Raw genomic sequence first — 26,155 nt, forward strand, 5'->3', positions numbered from 1 at the left:
GCCTCCGAAATGGCCATAAAATTTAAACAAAACAGCTCTAAAAGAGTTACAACATATGATGAACATTATAGCCTTCATGACATTAGGATTTACTTCAGGGCTGTTGTATTATTATGCCGTTAGTCTCAGCTAGGTGAATCTAATAACTATGGTAATTATAGTAAACCGGTAATTGAGTGGAAATTTCTTTCACGGCTCACGTTTAGGGCTGCAACTAACAATTATTTTCATCTTCGATTAGTGTGTTGATTATTTTCTCGATTAATCGATTAGTTGTTTGGTCTATAAAATGTCAGAGAATGTCGATCAGTGTTTCCCAAAGCCCAAGATGACATCTTGTCTTGTTTTGTCCAAAACTCAAAGATATTCAGTTTACTGTCGTAGAGGAGTAAAGAAACCAGAAAATATTCACATTTAAGAAGCTGGAATCAGAATTTAAAAAATTGCTCAAACAGATTAGCAAAATAGTCGACGATTAACTTAATAGTTGACAACTAATCGATTAATCATTGCAGCTCTACTTGTGTTTACTCTTATCATGCATGTAGCCATAAAAACAAGCTACTCCTCCCATCACAACCACGTTTGACTGAATGACAAATGAGTGGAAAATACACAGGACAGAGTTTAAGCAACTTTTACTTCAGACAAAAATCTTGACAGTTGTGATGTGAACAAAACAGATGAGTTGATTCAACCCTGATGGGAAAGGAGGACAAATCAAAAACCTAATATTCACAAAAACAATTAATCTTTTTGTCAGGGATGATCAGGACAATAATCATCTGCTGCAACTCCAACTTTATGATCCTACACTCCTAAAAATTGAGCAAAGTTGTAATTTCTAAAATATTCAGTGAGAAATATTCTTCTAAATACTCCCAAAAGGCACAACAACAATAGTATGCATAGCCTCAAATCCACTGCAGGCACATCAATGATTGGTAAAAACAAAAGCTAAAAGTTGAACTCAATAAAAGCCAGCATGCAAGTGCCCTGCCTACAAAATGTGTATTTGCATATGTAGGCAACAGGCTAACAAAGTGTAACACAGGAAATACACATACATTAAGAGCATAAAGAGAATAAAAGCCATTTGAACTCAGGAATACAATGTTCAGTAGTATAGTCCAAAGTTACACTGCAGCATGCTGTCAGTGAAGTGATTGATTGACATCTTGTGTCTTGAACCACACACACCCACAAACTCAGTCCTGGTACTCTGTGTACTTCTTGGCCGACCCGTGCACCTTGCTGGCGGGGTACTTCAGTCTGTTTAGGGCCATTTTACGAAGCACCGCTTGTGGGAGGTCAACACGACACTTCTCGGCGAGCTCCACCAGGTAGATCATGACGTCGCTGAGCTCCTGGGCCAGCTGCTCTCGCTCCGGCTCGGTCCAGTCCGGCAGGCCGTCGGCCACCTCGCCCCGCCACTGGAAGAGCTCCGACACCTCGCCCACCTCGCCGACCATGGCCAGGAGCAGGTTGCGGGGCTGGTGGAACTGATTCCAGTCCCGCTCGTCCGTGAACTCCGCCTGCATCCGCCTGATGTCCTCCACGGTGGGCTCGGTGCTGAAGGTGAACCTCTCCTCCGTCTTCCCTCCGGTTCCTCCGTTCTGCAGCTTCGAGTGAGCTCCGTTTACCACACACTTGTTAGCAAAATCGTCCTTGCTGCCATTTAAAGACACCTTTTCGTCATCTTTTAATCCACCGGCGTGCTTTCCGTTTGTAGCCATCATGTTGTCTGTTGTTTTTTATCAGCGGTGTACTGTAAAACTGCACAAAGCAAGTTTTCAATGTCTGTAAACAAGCTGCTGCTCTGCAACGCTGCAAACCAACATGTGAAGAAGTCCCGCCAGTTGTCAGAACGGAAATGACGTTGCTTTATGTCGGAAATGGAACCTTACTAAGACTGGGATTTGTAGTTTTAAGCTCAACACTAGCTGCATACACTTGCATGTAAAATGTCATTTTAAAAAACTACACCTCCCGTGTTCACTGGGATATTACAACATGGCTGTATCCTCTGTTGCAGCAAGTGAGCTGCTACATAATATGAATAAAAGAATATCAGTATTGTATCCAAAGGGTTTGTGTGTTATTAGGAGGATAAGTACATCAAGCTCAAGATGCGACAGACAACCGCAGCTGAGAGAGAAACGGTAAGTGAGGCTGCTGATCACTTTGTTTATGACCTGCTCTCCTGCACTTCAACTCTACTGTATGTGAGCAGTAAAGTCAGTAAACGACATGGTGTCCTTAAAGGTCCCATATTATACAAAAGTGAGATTTTCATGTTTTTTTATTATAAGATAAGTTAAAATGAACCTTTATTAATCCCCGGAGGGAAATTCAGGTGTCAAAGCAGCAACATCAGCAAACAGAGTGAAACACAGGAGAGGTACAGGTATACAAAAAATATAAAAACAATAATAGAGATATAAAAGATACAGAGTGAATGGGTGAACATAGTGTGTGCAGTTAATCAATAAATAAATGTAATATGTACATATGTGCAGTCTATAAAGTGGTATATAGGATGTATAGTGTAAAGTAAGTGGTATATAGGATATATAGTGTAAAGTAAGTGGTATATAGGATGTATAATGTAAAGTAAGTGGTATATAGGATGTATAGTGTAAAGTAAGTGGTATAGAGGATGTATAGTGTAAAGTAAGTGGTATATAGGATGTATAGTGTAAAGTAAGTGGTATATAGGATGTATAGTGTAAAGTAAGTGGTATATAGGATGTATAATGTAAAGTAAGTGGTATATAGGATGTATAGTGTAAAGTAAGTGGTATATAGGATGTATAGTGTAAAGTAAGTGGTATATAGGATGTATAGTGTAAAGTAAAGTGTAAAGTGCGCCAGTGGTTAGAGTCCAACATGGTTGCAGATACAGTTCTTAAAGTCCTCATAGTTCTCATATGGGGGTCAGCCTTGGTTGTGGAGCCTGATGGCTACCAGCATGAAGGACTGACCCAGGCGCTTTGTGTTGTGCCGAGGGGGGATGAGTCTGTGGCTGAAGGTGCTCCTCATCTTGACTAGCTCATCATGGAGGGGATGGGAGGGGTTCTCCAGGATAGCGTCCAGCCTCCTCCTCATCCTCCCCTCTGCCACCACCTCCAGCTCGTCCAGTTCAGATCCAAAAATGAAAAAATTAAAGCAGGCTTAAGTCCTATATAAATACTGTGAAAGTATCGAAACACTCAATCCACAGAGAAATACACACAGCCTGTATTCAGAAACTCTACTTTTGAAACAAGCTGTCAGGATTTCTGCCCATTCGTGATGTCACAAATATACAATATTTAGACCCTTGACACAATTTTAAAATGCAAACATTCTAAATGTGTCCCAGTTCATTCCTGGTTGCAGTGTATGTGAATGTCATCAGCTGACAGGAAGTACACATGGACCCAAGCTGTTGCCTAGCTACGCAATTCTGTTACAATTCTGTCAAAATGCGCTAAAACGGAGCGTTTAAGACAGAGGGTAAATACAGGTATATTCAGGTCGACAGTATGAGGAAAATAAAGTTTTTTTTTTAACATTACAGCATGTAAACATGTTCTAGTAGAAACACAAAATACAAGTATGAACCTGAAAATGAGCATAATATGGGACCTTTAAAACAATAAATTAGGCTTAGGATTTACTGTGGCCACTCCCTAATTTACTGAAGAAAAGTAAACTGTGTTCTAATTGTGATCCTTTTTGTCGTAGTTTGGTTAAACTAGTGAAATTGCTAAGAAAGCTAACTCGTTACTAGGGTGAAGCAAAATAACTGTTATAACTGCGCATGGATTTAGAACATCCGTTGAAGTCAGTTGTCAAACAGCATGTGAGATCTTTTAGTATGTCCGAAACCTTAGTATGAGACAAATAGTATGCAAATTGTATACTATTCCTGGTGAAATATTACATTAAAGTGTCAGTAGGTAGTATATTTTTGGCATCATTGGGCAAACGTTCCATAATAACCTTTCGGCATATTGTAATTCAAGTGTTCTGAGAGATAACTAGACTTCTGCACCTCCTCAGGGCTCCTTTTTTAGGCTTTAGAAAATGTAGCCCGTGACGGGAGACTTTGACCAACCACAGGTCATTTCATTGAGAGAGCGTTTCTATTGGCTATGCTCTGGTAATGTGACCGGAACTTGGCGTTCCTTCAACAGATTTTACAATGGCGGCGGCGTCACAAACTTTCTCATTTTACAGCTAAACAGTGCACTACAAGATGATTCTGAAAACATTTGAGGCGAGAAATAGGCATTGACGTAACATAATATTGATTCATATTTGATCAGCGCTGCCTAGTTTGACCGCTTGGTTGGAGTTCGCAAGTGATTGACAGCCAGCAGGACGGTAGACCTCAGATCAGCTCTTACTGCTTGTTTTCCTCCAGTCTGTGAAATCTTGCAGATGCCGTTAGGAACACTGGAGGACACAGAGGCACATGATTCTTTTTCAGGTTACCTGTTTCATGTACTACTGTCATGATATAGCGACCGTTTTATAAAATTAACTTTTTTTAAGTCATATTTGCTCCAATCTCGCCTACTTCAGCTTTAAGCTGGACACTATGGGGACATAAATATCCCACAATGCAATGCTGTAGTGACCACAACGTTCATAACAAATGTTGATGGACAGCTCTGTAACTTCAATAATGCTTAAACTCAAGTATGTAAGTAAGAGGAAGTATAAGATTTCACTTTGCTAGGTGTAATATAGTTTTTACATTAGTTTAGACATTGATTCTCACAAATCCATCAGTGTGTTAGGAAATCAAGGCCCAGCTTCGGTTTTAACTATAGGCTGTTTATAAGAAGTGGACATAGCCACTGTGATGTCACTCATTGGTTTGTGGACTGCCGTTTTGAAGCCTTGATTTCGGCATTTTGGCCGTTGCTATCTTGTTTTTTGCACAAAAATGACACAAGAGGGTGGAGCTATAAGTACAACCGAACACTGAATAAGACATTTTTAGGCACCCCAAAATGTTACAATTAACTTTCATGAACTGAAAACACACTATGAAAGGGTAAAGTTCAAAAACACGGACAACTCCCAGACTGAACAACACCGTGGTAGTGACCTGTCAATCACAAGATAGCCACGCCCTAAAGCATCCCCTGCTTTATGGTCTGTTTGACTCTAAATGGGACCATAATTTACTAAATGAACATCATGCTGTATTGAAGAAGACTTGAAACTAGCAATTAAGACCCTTAAACTGATGTTTACAATGTTTACTGAGGTAATAAATCAAGTGAGAAGTAGGCTCATTTTCTCATAGACTTCAATACAATCAGACTTCCTTTTGCAACCAGAGGAGTCGCCCCCTGCTGGCTGTTAGAAAGAATGCAAGGTTAAGGCACTTCAGCATTGGCTTCACTTCAACAGACACCCTATACAGATACGTTTTGGCTGATTTAGTTCTCCTTAGTCCACTAGAGCTTTCTGTGATTTGCTCATCATGTCTGTCTCATGCCTGTCTCCTCTCTCTCAGTGCTCCCCAGCAGCTGGTTGGAGTGGTGGGCTTGGAAGTCCATGCCCAAATTAACGCCAACACCAAACTGTTCTCCGGCTCATCGGTTCGCTTCTCAGCACCTCCAAACTCCCTGGTGTCGCCCTTTGACGCATCCTTACCAGGCACATTACCCGTAAGCGTTGTAATTCAAACAAAGATAACTTGTTGTTTTGTGAACGCTTCGTCATCAGGTAATGTCCCTCACTATGTGTTCCCAGGTCCTGAACAAACGATGTGTGGAGGCAGCAGTGATGACAGGATTGGCTCTCAACTGCACCATAAACAAGAAATCACTTTTTGACAGGAAACACTACTTCTACGCCGACCTCCCTGTGAGTTTTTAGAAATCTAGGTTTTAAGAAGTGTGAGCACAGACGTTAGTGGGGGTACTTCACCTGACAAACAGCAGTGTAAAGACTCTATGGTCCTGCACATCATGCTGCATCATTGCTTTTGCTTTGATATAAGCCGTCCTCATCTGCCTCCGACTTCTCCATCACTGAACTCTCCCGGCCTGAGCTCTAATTGAAATAGTGAGCAGGTCTTGCTGAAGCAGCAAAAATGCCATTTCCACACGTACTGTACAGACGAATGACACTGAAAAGCTGTTAAAGAAAACGACCAGTGTGTTTTCACTTGCCATCGCATTTCCTTCAGTGCACTTCTATTTTTACATTATCCACAGGTCATTTCCTTCTCCATGCCTTTGCTGATAATTTGGGGATAGCTTTCTTTTGTTCACATAATTTGAATCATTATTGGAGTCATAAAAACCCCAGGTGGTGTTGTTTAACTGAACATCTCTGGGTGTGATACATTTGATTATGAAAATTAGATTAAAAGGAAAATATTTGTAAGCCTAAAATGACTCCAATCTTCAGTAGTTACCTATAATGGACTTAGACACCAGAGTAGGCGCTGGTGTTTTCTAATAGTGTCTATCTCATTCTTAATTGAAACTCCTCATGTAGTTACCATTGAGTCCTTTAAAGCAGCATTAATTAACTCATTTATTTATTTATTTCTGCAGCTTAAAGGGAAGCAGAACAAACTGTAAACACAACATTAATATGTTATTCATATACAGTAAATATGATGAACATGTTGGCATGTTGCCTATTTATAAATCCAGCATACACAGAGCAGCATTAGTATTCATTTGCAGTCTTGTTACTTGTTTTATCTGATGAATGAAATCCTTTTATCCTTAATAATCTGTTTTGGTCTCCATCCACTCCTGAGGGAAATATCTGGCACTATTACTCTACTACTGTTTGTTCATCAGCTAGTCGCTAACTGTGTTTATCTGATGTTTGGTGCTGGCTAATTAGTATGCAGTGGGTTTTCAGAGCTTTTTCACCAAAAGTAGCTGCTTGCTGTGGCTGGACATGGTGCTGATGATGAGAGCAGTGAGACTGAACCAAAATGGTAAAGATGCAGTAGACCATAACACCAAAAGAATGAGGTGAAAGATGCTAAAATGCTCCATCGAGCTGAGAGGAACTGCAGAGTCAGTGCTTTTATCACAAGTGACACCTTTCACATTACACATAGGTGCAGGTTTAAAGCGGCTATAATCTACATTTCAATGTATCAAATAACAATGTAAACGGGGCTGCTCGTAGTGATTAATCTACAGAGAATTGGCACCCAAATCTGCAGCTCCCCTCGGTTTTATATTGAGCTTCAGCTCATTGTTTAGCTGTCAGGCTCACAGCGTTACTGTTTTGGTTCACTCTCACCGCTCTCATAGTGTCCTTTTCAGCAGCAGCAGACAGCTGTTTTCAGTGAAAAAGCTCTAAAAACTCACTGTACACCGCCTGCTCAACACAAAACAGCAGACAGACACAGCTGGTGAACATAGTGGAGCATTTAGAGGCTAAAGAGACAGATATTCCCCTCAGGAGTTGATGGAGACCAAAAAGAGAGTGAATATTGGACTTACATTCACCAGGTGGCCAGAAACATGACTCCAAATGAAGGCTTATGTTGCTCCCACAGACTGTTTATAAGAAGTGGATGTAGTCACCGTGATGCTACCATTTGCAATTTATTAAATTTTTTTGCAGGTGTGAGTAGTACCACAATTTCCTTTGTGCATTGCATTGTGGGGCAATCAAAAGCATAGCCAAAAATCAATCATTTTAAGTCTGCATACTGACTTTTTTCAGTATTTTTGTTTCTTTTCCAGTGCGAATACACTGCATACATAACTGCTTAGAATTAGTGTGTGTTAGGGAATCAAAACCCAGCTTCTGTTTTAACCATAGGCTGTTTATAAGAAGTGGACGGATAGTCACAGTGACGTCACCCATTGGTTTGTAGATTGAGACTTGAGTTTGGCATTTTGTCCATCGCCATCTTGTTTTTTTGCAACCAGAAGTGACACGAGAGGGTGGAGCTATAAGTACAACCGAACACTGAATAAGACATTTTAGGCGACCAAAATGTTACAGTTAACTTTCATGAACTGAAACAACTCCCAGACCGGACAACGCCACGGTAGTGACCTGTCAATCACAAGGTAGCCACGCCTTAAAGCATCCCCTGCTTTATGGTCTATTTGACTCTAAATGGGACCATAATTTACTAAATGAACATCATGCTGTATTGAAGAAGACTTGAAACTAGCGATTGAGACCCTAAACTCATGTTTACAATGTTTACTGAGGTAAAAAATCAAGTGAGAAGTAGGCTCATTTTCTCATAGACTTCTATACAATCAGACTTATTTTTGCAACCAGAGGAGTCGCCCCCTGCTGGCTATTACAAAGAATCCCAGTTTAAGACACTTCTGCATTGACTTCACTTGTCAGATCCAGAGTTGCCCGCTGGTTGCTCCGTAACTGCTGGATGTTTAAATAAGCAACAGTTTGCTAACAAGTTCGCCATATGAACTTAAAAGGTGATGATATTTCAGTCTTTCCGCTACCTCCAACTGGCCAAAAATGATTTATTGGAGCTTTAAATTCCTCTTATTGCAGTTTCCAAATGTACTGCTCTTCAAGAATCAAAGAGATATGTTTGCCAACCAGGTATTTGAGGAATTACATATCAGTCCAGACATGGGAATGTGGTTAGTATTTAAATATCCAACAACAGGCCGTATGAGCTGAATAGCAGTCTGGTAAGGTAGTGGTAGTGGTATATTAAAAGAAATACTTTAACATTGATATTTCTATTTAACAGTGTTGCCCAAGTGATGTTCACTTTGCTCTCTGTAATGGAGTGCTCGCGTGGCAAAGTTTCCCAACCCCGCAGAGCCCAAGGGTAATTTTACTGCCATTATGAGTGACATTTTAAGGCTTAGACGGAAAAGACAAAATGTCATGGGAACTCTACAGTGACTTGCCCTGCAGAGACCTTTTCTAATAAATCTAGAAATTCTCGGAAGAAAGGTGTTGGGGAGTTTTGAGAGTTCAAAGTCAGCCTTTCCCCGGTAAGATATTATGCTAACACAGCTTTGGGCAAGGTAATGAGGAGGGTAATGAAGAACTTGAGAGGTAGAATTCCTATGGTGGTATTTCATAGAAACGACCCAGAGAAGTGGCTTAAAATGTGAGTACCCCCATGAAGTAGCAAGCTGAGTATGAGCGTCGGCTGGTATTTTTATGGCACTATTTTTATTACTGAATAGCACTGAAATATATTAACTCTTCCTTTGATATGTCTGATTAGTTTCTGCTCTAATTCCTTCGCTATATTGTGAAAATGTGACTGATAAGGCTTAATGGAGCACAACAGTTTTCTGTAGATCTTAATAGATGGAGGGTTTTTTTCTCCATTTAATATTTCACAGACTTCACTGGTTATCACACATTTGCAGCAGTACATATTTTAATCACAATGATAGGGATACATTATCTCCCCAGAAAGTCCATGCATCTTGAAATTGCAGCAAAATCCCCTCCAGAAGCGCCGGGATTACTGTTGGGTTCCTCTTGCTCTTTTTGTGTGTTTGCCGAAGATTGCATCACCTCCTTTTGGAATGACTCTCAACAGTTGACACACACAGCAGGGCCGGTTGAGCCTGAACCTTTGTTTGTGTTTTAGATTCACTGTGTGCACAATACCTGCTGTTGCCTTGTTTATGCTTATTTAGTTTGCATTAGTCTCATCAGCTGCTCAAAGTGAGTGATGTTGTGTGATAAACTGAAGTCATTTTTTTTTTAATTATTATTATTATTATTATTATTATTATTATTATTATTTTCATTATATTGAATCATTATTATAAATTATTTTTATTATTATTATTATTGATAATAATAAACATTATTTGTATAGCACCTTTCATACAAGAAATGCAGCTCAAAGTGCTTAACAATAAAGACATTACATGCACTGACTGCTTCACATGCAAATATAATATTTAAAACATTTAGATGGAAAAGAAAACAGAAAGAAAAGTTAAAATAGAATAAAAAAATCTAAGAAATAATAAAATAGAATAAAAAGAAAATTCATATAATGCATAAATGAAGTAAAATACATTTTAGAAGAAGGGCATTAAAATTAATAAGTGCAAAGCAAAGTGCAAAAAAGAATTTCAGGCCTGAGCTGGTTAAAGGCTAAAGTGAACGAGGTTTAAAAGTTTTCAGCTCTGTTTTAAAAATATTTATTGAGCTTGCTTCCCTGATATCTATAGTTTGGGGGCGTAACTGACAAAGGTTGTGGATTTAATTTCAGCGGTTGCTGGGAACCTCCAATACACCAGCAGCAGATGAGCGCAGTGTTCTTGAAGGCAGATAGTTAACAAGGGTCCTGGTCCTGGTCCTAGCCCAGTAAGGGCTTTGTATTATGGCTGTCTAAGGTAATGCGGTAATAATGCGTTAACGCAAATTTGTTTTAACACCACTAATGTCTTTAACGCATTAACGCAATCAATCTTTCGGAGGTTGTAGCAGATACTGGTATCATATGGAACTAAACAACCTGAGGAATCCATTGGTACCAACCATGTCATACTAGCTTGTCAGGAAGGAGGCTAAATAACGCTCCAAACTTGCGCAAAATTTTGGTGAGGAAAAACTGGCATGGCCATATTTAAAGGGTTCCCTTGACCACTGACCTCAAGATATGTGAATGAAAATGAGTTCTATGGGTACCCACGAGTCTCCCCTTTACATGCCCACTTTATGATAATCACATGCAGTTTGGGGCAAGTCATAGTCAAGTCAGCACACTGACACACTGACAGCTGTTGTTGCCTGTTGGGCTTGAGTTCAGCATGTTATGATTTGAGCATATTTTTATGCTAAATGCAGTACCTGTGAGGATTTCTTGACAATATTTGTCATTGCTATATGTTGTTAATTGATTTCCAATAATAAATATATACATACATTTGCATAAAGAAAGCATCTTTGCCCACTCTCATGTTGATAAGAGTATTAAATACTTGACAAATCTCGCTTCAAGGTACATTTTGAACAGATATAAAAATGTGTGATTAATTTGCGATTTGTAAACAAGGAGGGGAACCTTAAAGTCAATTCTAAATTATGTAGATGATGGGAGATTTTTCACACTCGACCTGAACTTTGAGTGTAATCTATGCTCGTAAAACTAAACCAGTAGCAGGATCGAGGGGGAAATTATCCCGCCCTTGAAACATACATTTGTAAATTGCGTTGTACATTATTGATATCTTCCACTAGAAGTCCCTGATTGCGTTTTTGTAAAACACCACAGTTGCTCATTAAATGATTAATGCTGCTGTCCAACCAGCATTCCCTCTTTCTATTGGAGTGGCAGACAAAGCACGTGTATAACGTTTCTAACAGCCCTTTAATAACATGCATCAGCAGCTCCACATAACCTACCAGCAAAAACAAATAATTACAATTTCCTTGAGATATTAAAGTTCTCAAATACACAGACATGGCCTGGCTGTTGAAGCTTTGACATGTGTTTAATGAGAGCTATGAAGGTCTTTGTGGCCCCCCGTGAGCAGCTGAGAAAAACATCAGTGTGCCGGTGCGAGGAGCGAGACGGCCGACTGAGTCTTGTTTGTTTGGCAACTTTGAAATTAGTCAGAGAATGACTCAGCGGCTCACAACATGGAAATGAGTTTGGAGTTTGTGTATGTGTTTGTCCAATGCATCTGTGACTTTGGATGTAAAGAGGACGAGGAGTCACAGCGAGTGTTTGGAGCATCACTGCTCATTAGGGCCTAGAGAGAGAATAATTGGGGAAAACGTAATGTGGCAACCAGGATCTTATTAGCAGCAGACTTGCCTCACCCTTCATTATATAGCAACAGCAGTTGATTTATTATGCAGGAGATGTCTTCACTTATACAGATGCTCCTGAATGTATAGTACGACATGCTCGTGCTTCATCCGGCAGATACAACATTTTCAACGGCTGAGACGAAACTCATGAAAAGATTAAGTAAGAAACAGGGGATTTCTGCGAAGCCGCAGCAGTATTCACGAAAATCCAGCAGATTTAAAGATTGAATCCACCGAGAAGAACAGGAATTGAAAAAGAAAATCCCCCCAATAGTGTGTATTTTTTCCTCTCATCTTGTTTGAAAAGGAGGAGGTGATAGATTGTGTCGATTGTACAGAGAGCCGGTGACTAACAGCCCCCCAATCTCTTCTCCCACGTCCTCACTCTCTTTAGCATAAGTATGATTAATGTGTAGTTCCTGTGATGTGGTTGCCATAGTAACGTGGGGAATTAATACTTGGGGCAGCCGGTTCTTTTAGGAAGTAGAGGGAGCAGATGAAATATTTATTCTTATGTTTTTCTGAGTAGGAACCTTGAGTGAAGTGGCGGCAGCACTCCCGCTGCATTATAATGACGGCCCAGCCAATCAGCACTGGGTTTAAGTCACCTTTACATAGACCTGTGACACTGACTGACTGCGGCATACTTCATTGTTGTTTCACTGACAGACTCCCTCTACCAGAAAACTGTATCTAACATCCATAATTTTCTGTATTTCCTATTGAAAAATTATAATTTATAGTTACACAAATGAGGGATCATTCCATTCATTTGCATTATGTATATTTTACTGACCCAAATTTACTAATTTTGCAATTTTCAGTACATGTCTATACACTGAAAATAGCTACAACAAGCAATATCTCACAAAAGTTCAACCAACCAGCAGCAGTGGATGAAGTACCTGAAAGCCACACTTGAGTAAAAGTACACACCTAACCAGAAAATGACTTTAATAGAAGTTAAAGTCATCTATTAGAACATTACTTTAAGTCTTAAAGTGTTTGATATTTACTGTACTTTAGTATCAAAAGTAAACTTCTGATATTAGATGTACTTAAGAATTGAAAGTAAAAGTACATGTAAATGCTGTTTATTCCTCTTAACTTGTACACCACTTTAAAAACGGAGGCTACATTATAAAACGAGGTCTTCACAATCTAAAGGATTTAAAGAACAAAAGTACACATTTTATTTAGGAAATGTAGTGGAGTTAAAGTGAAAGTTGACAGAAATATAAAAACTCAAGTAAAGTGCAGATACTCCCAAAAAATACTTAAGCACTGTAACAAAGTATTATTATTTCATTATATTACACCACTGCAGACCAGTCAGTCAACAGCCAAGTATTCTCATCATACTGTAATTAACATTACCAGTTAGCGTGAATGTAATTATCATAAGACATACATATCAGAAGTCAGCATTAGAGAGGAAATATATGCACTGCAGGAGAAACGTATTGTTTTAAAGGTAAATCTGATCATATACAGTATCTTCATATAGATTTTAGGTTATATCACACAACTCTATTCCAAAATGAGCTAGAAGGATATCAGTTAGCGTTTTATTTTCTGAAAGAGGTTAAAGTAATAGTTTGGGTGATTGGAAGTGGGGTTGTATGAGGTACTTATCCATAGTCGGTGTATTACCTACAGTAGATGACAGTCGGCACGCCCCCAGCATCAAGAAACAGACAGGATCGACGGCACCGGAGCAAAGTAATGTACTGCTGTGGATGGGGACGGCAGAAACATTTTTTTTTTTCAGTATTAAATTGATATCCGTTTAAGTGTATGCTATATTCAGAATATTTTCCCACGGCGAACTGAACTGAGAGTGAAACGTATCTATACTGTTTTTGTCATCTGAGCCTGCTGGCTTGGGAGAGAGCATAGATACATTTTACTTTAAGTTCAGTTCCCAGTCGGAAAGGAGAAGGAAAGGGCTGTCTGACGGCAAGATAAAGCAGTGAAAATATTCTTAATATAGCGTACACTTAAACTGATATTGATTTTTTTAGGTGTCTGAAATATGTTTTTCTGCCAGCCCCGTCCACAGCGCTGTATTGCTTTCCTCCGGTGTCGGTGTTCCCATCTGTTTCTCCAAGCTGGGGGCACGCCGACCATCAATTACTGTAGGTAATACACCTACTATTAATAAGTACCTCATACAACCCCACTTCAGAACAACCAACTATCCCTTTAAAGGATGGCATTGTACAATTATTCATGACTGGTGTATTAGTTGGAATTACTTGTACTACTACTACTACTACCCATTGCTGCCCAGACTTTTACAGGATTGAATTTCATCCCAATCAAGCTGATGTATTTTCAAATTTCAGGCTGGATATCAGATTACTCAGCAACGGCGGCCCATCGCAGTAGATGGCGTGCTGACTTACAGCCTCCTTGGAGGAAAAAAAAGGAGCCAGGTGATCAGGAAAACTGTCAGCATCATACAGATCCAGCTGGAGCAGGACAGCGGCAAGAGTCTCCACGATGACCTCCGCGGCCAGACACTCATAGACCTCAACAGAGCAGGTAGAGAGCGTTAGTCTGCGCCCCACATTTTAAAGGATAAGTCTGTTATATATGTTTTGAGAGACATACTACCGCATTGTTGGTTTTGGTCTTTTCATGAAATTTGTTGACAGTGCAATAAATATTTTAGAACAACAACCTTCTCCTTTAAAACCGGAGGAAAAAAATGTTGACGCAGACGTTATTCTATAAATTTAAATTGCTCAACAAAGCGAGAACTGTTGAGGTTTGTCACAGAGTTTCATGGGATAGATAGATACCGTAGAGATGTAAAACACAGCTGTCTTCACATGTGTCAGGTGTAGGTCTAATGGAGCTGGTGATGGAGCCAGACATGAGCTGTGGAGAGGAGGCTGCTGCAGCTGTCAGAGAGCTGCAGCTCATCCTGCAAGCCCTGGGCACCTGTCAAGCCAACATGTCTGGTATGGAAATCACTCTCTGTCTCTCTGTCTCTCTCTCTCTTTCTGAGCTGTTAAACTTCTAAACCTAAACTTATTTCCCACTCAGTGTGCATGTTGTCGATCTTTCTCCACAGAGGGTCAGCTGAGAGTGGATGCCAATGTGTCCGTGCATGAACCAGGTGAGCCCCTGGGCGTCAGGACAGAGGTGAAGAACATCAACAGCGTCCGCTTCCTGGCCAGGGCTATAGGTACATTTAAAATGTAAAGAAAGGATGAAAGAAGGATGGCTTAAGAGTGTGACGGGTATTTAGGGAGGAACATTGTTCCATGTCTCAACTGGCTGCATGATTGCTCACACACACACACACACACACACACTCTGAAAGTAAAGAGCTTTTTGTGAAAGAATTACTTAGAGTATGTTATTATGTGTATGCTACAAGTCAAACTGATAGTAAAAGGCAAGAGGCATTCAGTGATGGAATGTAACTATGTTCATTTACTCAAGTACTCTACTGCTACTGTCTGAACAGCAAATATGAAACTACAGCCTGTTAGCTTACCTTAGCACAAAGACTGGAAACAGGGGGAAACAGCCAGCCTGTCTCCATCCAAAGTTAACAAAATTTGCCTACCAGCACCTCCTAAAGCTCTCCGATTAGCACACTGTATCTCGTTTGTTAAATAACAACAGTTTGCCATTTTACAGGGCGTCAACCGAACGCTGAATAAGACATTTTAGGCGACCAAAAGGGTTATTATTAACTTTCATGTACTGAAAACACACTGTGAAAGGGTTAAAGCTCTCCCAGAGCGGACAACGCCGTGGTAGCAACATGTCAACCACAAGGTAACCACGCCTTAAATCATACCCTGCTTTATGGTCTATCTGACTCTAAATGGGACCATAATTTAATAAATGAACATCATGATGTATTGAAGAAGACTTGAAACTAGTGATTGAGACCATAAACTCATGTTTACAATGTTTACTGAGGTAATAAATCAAGTGAGAAGTAGGGTCATTTTCTCATAGACTTCTATACAATCAGACTTCTTATTGCAGCCAGAGGAGTCGCCCCCTGCTGGCTGTTAGAAAGAATGCAAGTTTAAGGCACTTCATCATTGGCCTCAGCCCACTGAGTTTGTCAGATAACTTCCCGGAAAACAGCAAGTTATTTGTAGCTTACTTGATTGTTTCCATTTCATGCTACCTTATACTTCTACTCCACCACAATACAGGGGGAAATATTGTACTTTTTTCTCCACTACATAAAAAATATGGTGCATTACGGTATAGATTAAACTACCCAACAGTACATAAAATAGTTAAAATGAGCTCTACCTCGACAAATTACAACAGTAACATGCTACGTATGCATTAATGCATTAGTAATAATAATCCAGTTATATAATATCTAATATTATAACACTCTCAGGGCCCATATTTCTGCATTATGTGTACTTTTTATACATTTTACATATTGGATGGATAGATAGATAGATAGATATATAGATAGACAGATAGACAGATAGATAGATAGATAGATAGATAGATATTAGGCCTTTCGGAAATTGTGCCATACAGCAATCGTCAGATAAACATACAGCTATAATACCACCGACAACAACAGCTTTAACTTGTAATGGAGTATTGTCACAGTGTGGTATTGCTCTTTTTATTGAAGTAAAGGATTTAAATACTGGTTCGAACACACATACATCTACAAAGAAGCCAAAGAGAAACACATGCATACTCAAACATCATATTTTTATTACTTTCATAGGTTTTTGTTTTTTTTGTTGAAATGAAAACAAGATAGCTGGAATTTTGTGAATTGACATTAAGACAGGAAGCATAGTTAATATTGACGGTAACTTGTGAAGCTTGAGTTTAGTACTGACAACCAGTCACAAACAATTAGCTGTGTGATAGCAGCGTGTGATGCTGAATTGGCTTCTCGCTGCTGCTCACTTTAAAAAAGCATTGATTTTATGTCAACTCTAACTTCACTGAGTGTTGATTGAGCTTCACTTAGAAGAAGCTGACAAAGACCCACAGCCGGAAAATTTCATCATTTTACGTGCAGGTTTTTAAGCGTGGTTCGACACACCGCGGTGCTGTGCTTGAATTATTTATCAATGAAGCTGTATCACATTTACTCTGGTATTTAAAAACACGGTTTATCACAGCTGTAATGGGGCAGCAGTCAGACGGCTGAGGAGTGCCGGTGTATCAGAGCAGATGTTTGTCATTTACCACAAAATTATATTTGTGTGTACTTGAATAAACTGTATTTGTGGTCATGTTCTCCTTTACGTCACCAGACTACGAGATCCAGAGACAGATCGAGGTCCTGCAGAGAGGGGGGACGGTGCGGAACGAGACCCGGGCGTATGATTCCAAATCAGGGTAAGAGGATGACAGAGCAGCCTGAGCCAGGACAATCACCCTGTGACTGGGAGCTCTGCCTGCTTCATTAGTCCTAAGCTTTGCTGAGGAGGAACCATCGTGGTAATCATGATGAATAGAGCCATTTGGATGGCGCCGTCATCCTGTGTTATCCGTGAGCTATGTGCTACTCACAGGCTTTATGAGCTCACAGAATGAGCCGCCGTTCTCACAGCTGAGGCCTCGATCTGCCTCCTTCCCGTGAGGCCTTTACATGTCTGAGGTTCATGGTGGAGCGTGTTATATAGAGTGTGCAATGGCCTGTGATTGGCTTTTTCTTCTCATTCCTGTCTGTGGAGGTGGCTACAGGTTTGACTACATAGTTGTTGTTTTTTTAGATAGCCAGGCTGACTGGAAGACGTCACCACTCATGTTCCCAGTCTTTTTTGGGCAAAGCCAGGCCTGTAAATACAAAATTCTGTCACTGAATCTTTATCACCACAGCAAAAACAAAAGATCACTACAGAAAACAAAATATTGCCCGATCAATCATATGGGATGTGGAAAGCCAGTGAAGTCATTATTAGTTTCCTTTTTTCCTGCTGTTCGATGTTTTAATATTGTTATCGATGTTATATCGCCAGCTGGCAATTATAAACGCTGTTGCAAAATGGCACTCAGCATTTGCGAACGCCACTGCGTGCCTGAACACTATGAAGTTAGTTCTGTAACTCTTTATTATGCAAGCAAACCGAATAGGTTTGACAGTAAAACGTTCCACACTGCCGTCAAAAAGTGTATTTGTGAGCAAAACTATGGACATGCAATCCAAAAATGTTTTATTGCAAGTAAAATAAATTTGTGATTAAAAATGTATTAATGCAAATCCACAAGTTTTGCTTGCGAATCCAAAAGTTTTGTTGAGCTGAATTTCGTGGTTAGGACCTATGCTGAGAGACACGTCTCTATTGGCCAGTCTGGATCAGAATGACAACTACGCAACATCCACGGTATGGCGACTACAACGGCAGTGTGCGTCTGTTGTTTACGCCGTTGAAAATCGAATACAAAAGTTCAAACAACCATACACCTGAGAACATGACTGTCTCAAATACCAATAAAAGCAAATAATTTAAATTAAGAAGTAAAATAATAAAATAAATTATTTAAAAAAAGGATAAGCTGTTTTATAAAAGTGTCTCGTAAAAGTATTTGAGACGGGATTACTTAAAATAAAATTAATTTTTAAAAATTTGTTTTAAATGCTTCAAAAACAGGAGATCTACATTTGCGTAAATAATGTTTTACAAGATATATTCAGTATATCAGTATTTGTGGTGATGTTCTCAGTCTCAAACGTAGCTTAACTACGTCATGTGATATGCTACTTCAGTACACTTTAAAAAAAATATTACTGGGACCACTATAGAAAATTGCAGATGAACATTTAATACCCAGGAATTCAGATTATAGACACCACTGACTATACTACTACTAATCCTGCAGTATATTGATCATACCAGGTCCAGCCATATGCTACAGTAGGTTTCAACCTGTTCTTGTTTGCAGTTAGCTGGGGTTAGGGTTTAGGGCTATAACTAGTGAGTCTCTTCTTTATCGATTGATCTGCTGATTATTTTCTCAATGATTTGGTCTATAAAATAACAGAAAATTGTAAAAAAAAAACACACATTACAACCTCCCATAGCGGAAGTTGACTTATTCAAATGTCTCGTTTTGTCCGACCAGCAGTCTGAAAATCCAAAAATATTCTGTTTACTATAACAGAAAAAAGGGAAAGCAGCAAATGTTCCCATTTGAGATGCTTGAACCAGTTTAGTTTTGGCTTTTTCAATCGAAACATGATGTAAACAAAATTTCCTATAAATTGACTAATTGATCAATCACCTAATTGTTTGAGCTTTAGGCAATATTACAAAGCTGTCAAAGGTGCAACTCCAGCTAAATTTCTTCTAATATCCATTTTGAAGTTCTTGAAAGCTTTGACTACATGTTAATAAATCAAAATGTTGATCATTTATGATGTCTGCATGTTTTTTCTCCAGGGAGACCACTCCTATGAGGGACAAAGAGGGTCTGCAGGACTACAGGTGAGTGTGAGCTTGTGGACTCTCTGGAGCTCGTGTTTATCGACGTAGAGTTATGATATCAGAAGATGATCTTACCCTCAGTGGGGACCGAAAGAGGATGAAAGCCTCTGAGTGGCAGCTAGATGGAGAGAAATAAACAATATCTGGACCTCGGTCGTTTGAGTGTTTGAGTTTAGGAGGGGACTGATAGATGGACAGATTTAAAGCTGATGGAGTCAGATGATAAGGGGAGTAAGTGAAATGTGACAAGTGTGGTGTCAAGAGGACTATTGGTATCCAAACAAAAGCCAACTTCCTCTTCTCTAAGCTTATCTGTGCTGCTGATAAAGCATTCTCCCCCCTCCCATCCCTTTTTTTCTCTCCACCCGTCCTCCCTTCAGGTTCATGCCAGAGCCCAACCTGCCCCCTCTGATTGTGTATGAGGATAACGCATCGCTGCCCGCTGGCGTTGATGCGTGCCAGGCGGTGGTGGTGCAGAAGATAAGGGAAGGGCTGCCAGAGCTGCCCAGTGTCAAAAGAGACAGGCTGGTGCAAACGTACGGCATCCTGCCCGAGCACAGCTTCACCCTGGTGGTGAGTTTATAAGTTGATTCCCTCACTAAATCCGTTCCCTGCATCTTTATTTTAATTGCCATCTGATCAGGTCCAAGCAGAGTCAGCTTGGCTGCAGTTGTACTTGGCAGCTGGACACTGCTGGACTCTGCTGGCTTGATTTGATCCTAATTAGATAATATGCATGTGAGGTGATGAAAGTGTTTTTCGTGGCGCTTTGTTGCAGAACGAGGACGGGCTGGTGGAGTTCTTTGAGGCGGTGTTGAAGGCGACCAAGAAGGAGCCGAGGAAGGTGATTGGCTGGGTGACAAATGAGCTGGTGGGTCACCTCAAACAGCAAGACATGAGTGTGAGCCAGAGGTGAGACGTTCACACGACACATCCCTTCATGTTTGTTTACCACAATCACATAATGCTTATTGTTTGTCTTACCGGTTTGATCTTTTTTTTTGGCTCATGAATGCAGAGCTATTCTGCTGCCAGTGCTCAGGTCTTAGATGTTAAGACCTCTTACGATTGGCTCGCTCATTTTGTACCTTTTGCATGCTGTATCTGAAAATGTTGATTTGGAGCTGTGGCAGAAGGAGAAATGGAACATAAAGGTGCACATAGAAAGAGGGATTTACAGTAGCTGCTTTCAACTGGAGAATCAGGAGGTCATGAGATACTTTTCTCTTAATATAAAATACATTTTATTTGGTGGCGCCTTTCAGGACAACCAAGGACACCTTGCGATGCATAAAAGAAATACTCAAAGAGAAAAACAAACTGCAAATAATGACGAACATGACTAAAACACCAGCAAAATGTACTCAATTTACTCAAACTTAAGCTTTTTTCTTGTGAATTACTGAATAGTTTTCAGCCCGAAGGCCTACTCTGATAAATAAAACATCCTTAAAAGTAAAATTAAAGTATTCAGGGGCGCCCGGGTAGCTCACCTGGTAGATCTACTGTATGTACCATGTACCAAGGCTGAGTCCTTACCACAGTGGCCAGGATCAAATCCAACCTGCAGCCCTTTCCTGTCAGTCTCTCTGTCCAATCTAATAAAGGTAAAAAGCCCAAAAAAAGGATAAACTATTCCCTAGCTAAGATGTTAATAAGCTGACCATGAATCCAAACGCCCCCAGTTCAGGTCCGGCCGGGGAACTCATTTCCTGTCATCTCTCAACTCTCTGTAATGACGGCATAAATGTCTGTCAGGCTTCTCTTTATTTTAAGATTGTCTCGAGCCACTGCTTCAAGGGTTTAACTGGTGTGAAAAAACTGTGATTTCATGTCAGAATTAATTGTCATCTAAAAGTGATTTAGCACATCTGGTGTCAGAAGTTGAGCTCCATATCCTGTAACTCATGACTAAACACTAACTTCAAGGAATCAAGCGTTTATAGCAGATGGTTATACAGATAGATATGGTGAAGAAAATAAATCCAATTAGCAGGGAGGGTTCTGCAGGGAGAACTAATCCCCTCTGGATAAACACACGCATGAACATTAGATCTAAGTTAAATCGATAACACCAAAAACTTAAGGAGTTTTGGGATGGCGGAGGGAGTTCAACAGCGTTGGCATGTGCATAATAGGGGTGTAAATCACAAGTTTCATCACGGTACAATATTATATAAATTCTTTGGACAATGATACGATATTTGCTAATATCACAAAGTCTGCCACGTTACAATTTCGATTTGATTCAATTCAGGGGCCTGCCATCGATATGAGACGATATAATGTCCATTTAACACATCATTTATATAAACTCACAAAAAGCAACTAAAATATGATTTGATGATTTTATTACCGGGCTCTTCCAGACATTTAAATGAAAAACAATCTATTCTTTTCAATAAAATGAATAAAAATAGACCTGTTGTTCACTATGAAGTGCCACATTTCTTATGTTTAAGTGCAAATGTTATTTATCAATTAAGAATTTCAAAATAAGGTAATAAGATGAAATAAAATGTGTCTCGCCTCCTTTCACAAAAAGGTGAATGGGAAGCGAAATCCAGTCTGACTGCACCACAACAGTGAGAAGTGATCATATATATGATGACCGTGCTGTAGACCTGCATGAATATGATTCAACATAATTAGCCAGCTGACACGACTGTGAATGAGACGATGATCACGACTCATGAATGGACAGCTGACGCTAGAACGACTTCAGTATCTAGTGACGCCTGTGCCAATGAATGAGGTCTGCTTAATGGTTTTAAAAAATCTGACCTTTTTATATGCACAGCAGTCGTAGCTTGCATCGAAACAATAGCCCGAGTGCTATTGATATTCAATTTACATAATAAGTGGCTATTTACTGAAATAGGTGAAAGCAAAAAGTTCAGGGAAACAAGAATCATCATAACAAACTCACTTCAGTTGTAAAAAATCAATCCTTCAGTTGTTTTTGAGTTATTGAACTGTTTCCTCTCTATTCCTTGTGGATTAAAAAGCATTTTGCCACACAAAAAAAAGGTTTCCCTGTGCTATATAGTGCTCAGAATAATGTTTGTATTGTCAAGCTACAATGTCTGCACAATGACAGCACATCAACCTTAGTTTGATCAAATAAATCTGTCTTGTCCATGAGGCATTCTGCAGCGTAGCCGTCTGGTTTGATTGACATGAAGGATTATTAGATTCTTAGTGTTCACAAACACTGATTAGACCGCCACGTACTGTACAACAATAACATGTGTGAGGTCATAAATCATCCCATATTCTCTAACTCTGTGTGTCTGTCGGTGAGAAAACTCCTGCGACAGTCTGACAGCCCATCAGTTTTGACAAATCCAATTACATTAGTGAAATCAGTACTTTTTGGAAGGAGGTGTTGTTTTGATGTCTCCCTGCTGAAGGCCTGTTCGCTGCAACATGTTGGGTTTTGTTAATGTTCCCAAAACACGCTCTTGAAATTGAATAAAATCTTTGATATTTTGATAGAAAGAGAAGTTGTCATATTAGCTTTCACACTTGCCTATCTAGCCACCGGCTATGGAGAAATAACACCAGTCGTCTCCCACTGTTTCTGTTTATGACATACTGAGACGCTGGATATCACAAACCCATTTCATTCTAGCAGTTTTCTTCAAATGGCAGTTTAATAGTGACTGCGGCTAAAAGAAAAACGAGGGATGCATCTGAGTTGTATTCGTGAAGCTTCCGACTGAAGGTCAGTCACCAGATCACGACTTTTAGAAACTTCACTTCAGCTTGTTGAAATTGAAGAGTAATTTTATTCTCTGATCATTTCTTAGAATAAAAAGTTCTCCGTCGTTACAAAGCAAATGAAATTGAAACAAATAATGGGTTGGCGTCAGCGCAGATGCTGTGAGCTTTACTTTATCTGCCGTTGCCAGACTGTTTGTGTGTGAGGAAACCATAAAGTAGCTGGTGTTTATTTATGCATGATGCTGCATTTGCTTTGGTTGAAAGGAGGAGAGTTAAAGAAAAACAAAGAGTGGCCGGCAGGACTGTCAAAAGCTGCAGGCGGGGAAGAAACAGAGAATCTCAGACAACTACACACACTGACTGGCATTTTGGGTGTAAAAAAAATTCATGAGGATAAATGTGCGTTCGTATGGTGACTGTAAATATGAAATCTCTTTATGTCGGCTGTCCTGTATAATGTGTCCAAAACCTCCTTTTGCCCCTCTGGCTCCGACCCCGTGAGTAGGATGGATGAAATATAAAATTGGAAGCATATTGGTCAGGCAGCCAGAGAGAGGTGAAACTCACCTGACATGACGTGTCATTAGGAGCTGGTTCGGTCGCCTCCACCAGCTGAGACCAGTCTCTCTTCCAGGGTTTCCCCTCTGAATGGTTGCTGGGTGTGCTGGCGGCTGCCTGTGAGGGAAACTGGTCCAGTGGCTGATTTGTGGCGGGAGGGTGACAGCATGATGACAGAGCTGTGAAATATCCCACCAGGCCTACATTAATGCCCTGTAAAAATGTGAAAACGAAGATCATGCTAACTATTTTAACTGTTTATCATTTATTCATTACTTTACCTAACTATTTCACCTTTTTTTGTGCTTGCTTGCTAAGATTTTATGTGATCATGTGTCACAGCTGACTTACTGGTTATTGTAAATGTACTAAAGATCTGTATCACACCAGTTGGTAATGCTATTTGGCTGCCTATTTTAGAGTATTTATATAGCAGCAAACAGATATTGTCTATGTAAAGATATAGAGGAGTAATGTCTACCTGAGCAGAGAATGAAGTCACTCTCTCTCTCTGTGTGTTGTAATCTGAGCTTCTCCGTGCTTTGTTGACCTAGCCAGCAGGCCACGCATGCTTTTAGTGCATGTGAGCTTGCCCCACTGGCTAGCTCACAGCTGCTGCTCTGCACTGCTCTCATACGGTGGTTACCACTGAAAACGTAGCGTAGCTCCCACCCTCCGGTTCCCAATCAGGTAAACCGGCCCTTTCTCATTCCCAGGGCGTCAAATACCGAGGCTTTGTCACGGCCGACGGCACTAGAATCCACCGCACTAGGCCCCCTTTAGCGTCGGTATGAGACGCACCAGGCTGTCTACTAACTACAATGTAAATCTATCCGCGGCAACAGTTAGATGTCCGTTTGTGTCCCGTGTTCAGTTTCATTTTCACTTTACAAACGTAGTAGGTTTAATCCCAACCATGTCGTTTTTTTTCCTTAAACAATGCCAAAACCTAAAGTGACGCCAAGGGGGTGTAACAAAGCGTCAGTATGTGACGAGTTGGGATGAGAATGTGTTGCGTAAACACTGTTATCTCTGTTTGCACTGCTGTGATCCGCCGGCTCACCGTCGCCATGCTGAGAGTCGTTTAGGGGCAATAAAAATGCTCCCAATCCCGTATTTAGCACCTTTAATTAATTATTTGAGCTTCCGTGTGGCCCCCTGTCAACTGCAGAAGTAACCCTGGTCTGGAATGTCGTCCAAATCGAGTTGTGTTTGTAAAGATGGATACTTTTCATCTATTTTTCCAGCGTGTCTCGGCCATGTTTGGAGGGGGTTTAGCTGAGATGGACGGTCTGAATGAAACTGTGTCTCCTCTTAATATATTCTAACAGGCTTCTTGATTCTTTCTGTCTGGTAGCCTGGGGAATAAACAAGAAGACAAACACATTATAGTCAAATCACAAATGTTGATTGACTCTTTGGTCCTTTCAGTCTGATACTCCCACTCTTTCACTGCCTCCTTTTTATATCACTAATTCTTCAGTGCGTCTATAAAACTGTAATTTGATTACCTCTTCATTTGATTCCAGCCCAGTCTCTCCTTCTGCTTTGGCTGAGCTGCTGGACCTCCAGGAAACAGGACACATCTCCTCTTCGGTTGCCAAGCAGGTCAGTCAGCTGCACAGAGCATGCAATTATCCCCCTCTATCTGTCACTCAACACACACACACACACACACACACACACACATCAGCTAAAGTGTTTGTTTGTGTTCTGCTTCTCACCTGGTTTCTCTGCTCTCAGGTGTTCCAGGAGATGTGGAGGTCATCGGGTAAGAAGACGGCCCCTCAGATCATCCAGGAGCAGGATTTGGGTCTTGTTAGTGACACCGCACAGCTGCACAACATCTGCCAGAAGGTGGTGGACTCACACCCTGAGGAGGTGAGGACTCACATGCACATTCTCACATGTAACTACATTGTTTGTGCTGCATGTTTGAGATGTTTTGTGTTTCTTTGTAGGTTCACGCCATCAGAAGTGGAAACAAGAGAGTTCTGAACAAGCTGATGGGCCTGGTTCAAAAAGAGACTAAAGGCCGAGCTGACCCGGTTCTGGTGAGGGCCATTTTACAAGAGAAGATTTCGTGAAGGTCGGACAGTTCTGCAACACCCAGCCACATCACAGACACATCGTGGAATATATGACCTTCATAAAAGAGGAACAATATGAAGGTGATGCTTGTAGAAATGTATGAAAATGCAGAGTAATCATGTCCATGTCACCTGATCTTTAGTGGGATAATATAATATAATGATAAAACTATTGACGGTCAAGCTGGAAATGAAGCTACCATCCTTTGTTCCTGAGAGGTTGAAATTTTTTGTAAATACTGAACAATGTTTTCATCTGACAACAACCATTATCTTCTGTAATTATGTGTTTAAAAAGTAATAAACTTTTCAAAGTAATGCTCTCTGTGGCAGTGCGTTGTATGAACATTCGGTCATTCGTCATTCGTCTTGTGAAGGGCTCATTGCATGGCTGGAATATGGTCTCAAAAAAGTAGGAAATGCTCTCCTTCAACGCCCACTGTAGGGTTTGTGCAAAAAATACAATGCCTTTATTTTACATGGCAATATGTATTTAAAATGACCGACGTGGGTCTTCATCAGGGTCATTGTCAGCAGTAGCTTACATATCTATAT

General features: G+C 40.3%; 2 protein-coding genes across 2 annotated transcripts; one reads left to right on the forward strand and one right to left on the reverse strand.

Moving 5' to 3' along the window:
• Positions 1–621: 621 nt before the first annotated feature.
• Positions 622–1,869, reverse strand: dctpp1 (dCTP pyrophosphatase 1). Its single transcript, XM_037765130.1, has one exon. The coding sequence runs from the start codon at positions 1,737–1,739 to the stop codon at positions 1,209–1,211; it is 531 nt and encodes a 176-aa protein (XP_037621058.1). The 5' UTR covers positions 1,740–1,869; the 3' UTR covers positions 622–1,208.
• A 114-nt stretch (positions 1,870–1,983) lies between these two features.
• gatb (glutamyl-tRNA(Gln) amidotransferase, subunit B) lies at positions 1,984–25,918 on the forward strand. Its single transcript, XM_037765129.1, has 13 exons — positions 1,984–2,162; positions 5,519–5,672; positions 5,758–5,871; positions 14,124–14,322; positions 14,622–14,744; positions 14,858–14,971; positions 17,052–17,136; positions 19,182–19,226; positions 19,607–19,799; positions 20,005–20,138; positions 25,040–25,118; positions 25,254–25,391; positions 25,472–25,918. The coding sequence occupies exons 1-13, from the start codon at positions 2,014–2,016 to the stop codon at positions 25,595–25,597; spliced, it is 1,653 nt and encodes a 550-aa protein (XP_037621057.1). The 5' UTR covers positions 1,984–2,013; the 3' UTR covers positions 25,598–25,918.
• The last annotated feature ends 237 nt before the right edge of the window (positions 25,919–26,155 follow it).

This window comes from Sebastes umbrosus, chromosome 3 (genome assembly GCF_015220745.1).
Source record: "Sebastes umbrosus isolate fSebUmb1 chromosome 3, fSebUmb1.pri, whole genome shotgun sequence".
NCBI classification, from domain to species: domain Eukaryota; kingdom Metazoa; phylum Chordata; class Actinopteri; order Perciformes; family Sebastidae; genus Sebastes; species Sebastes umbrosus.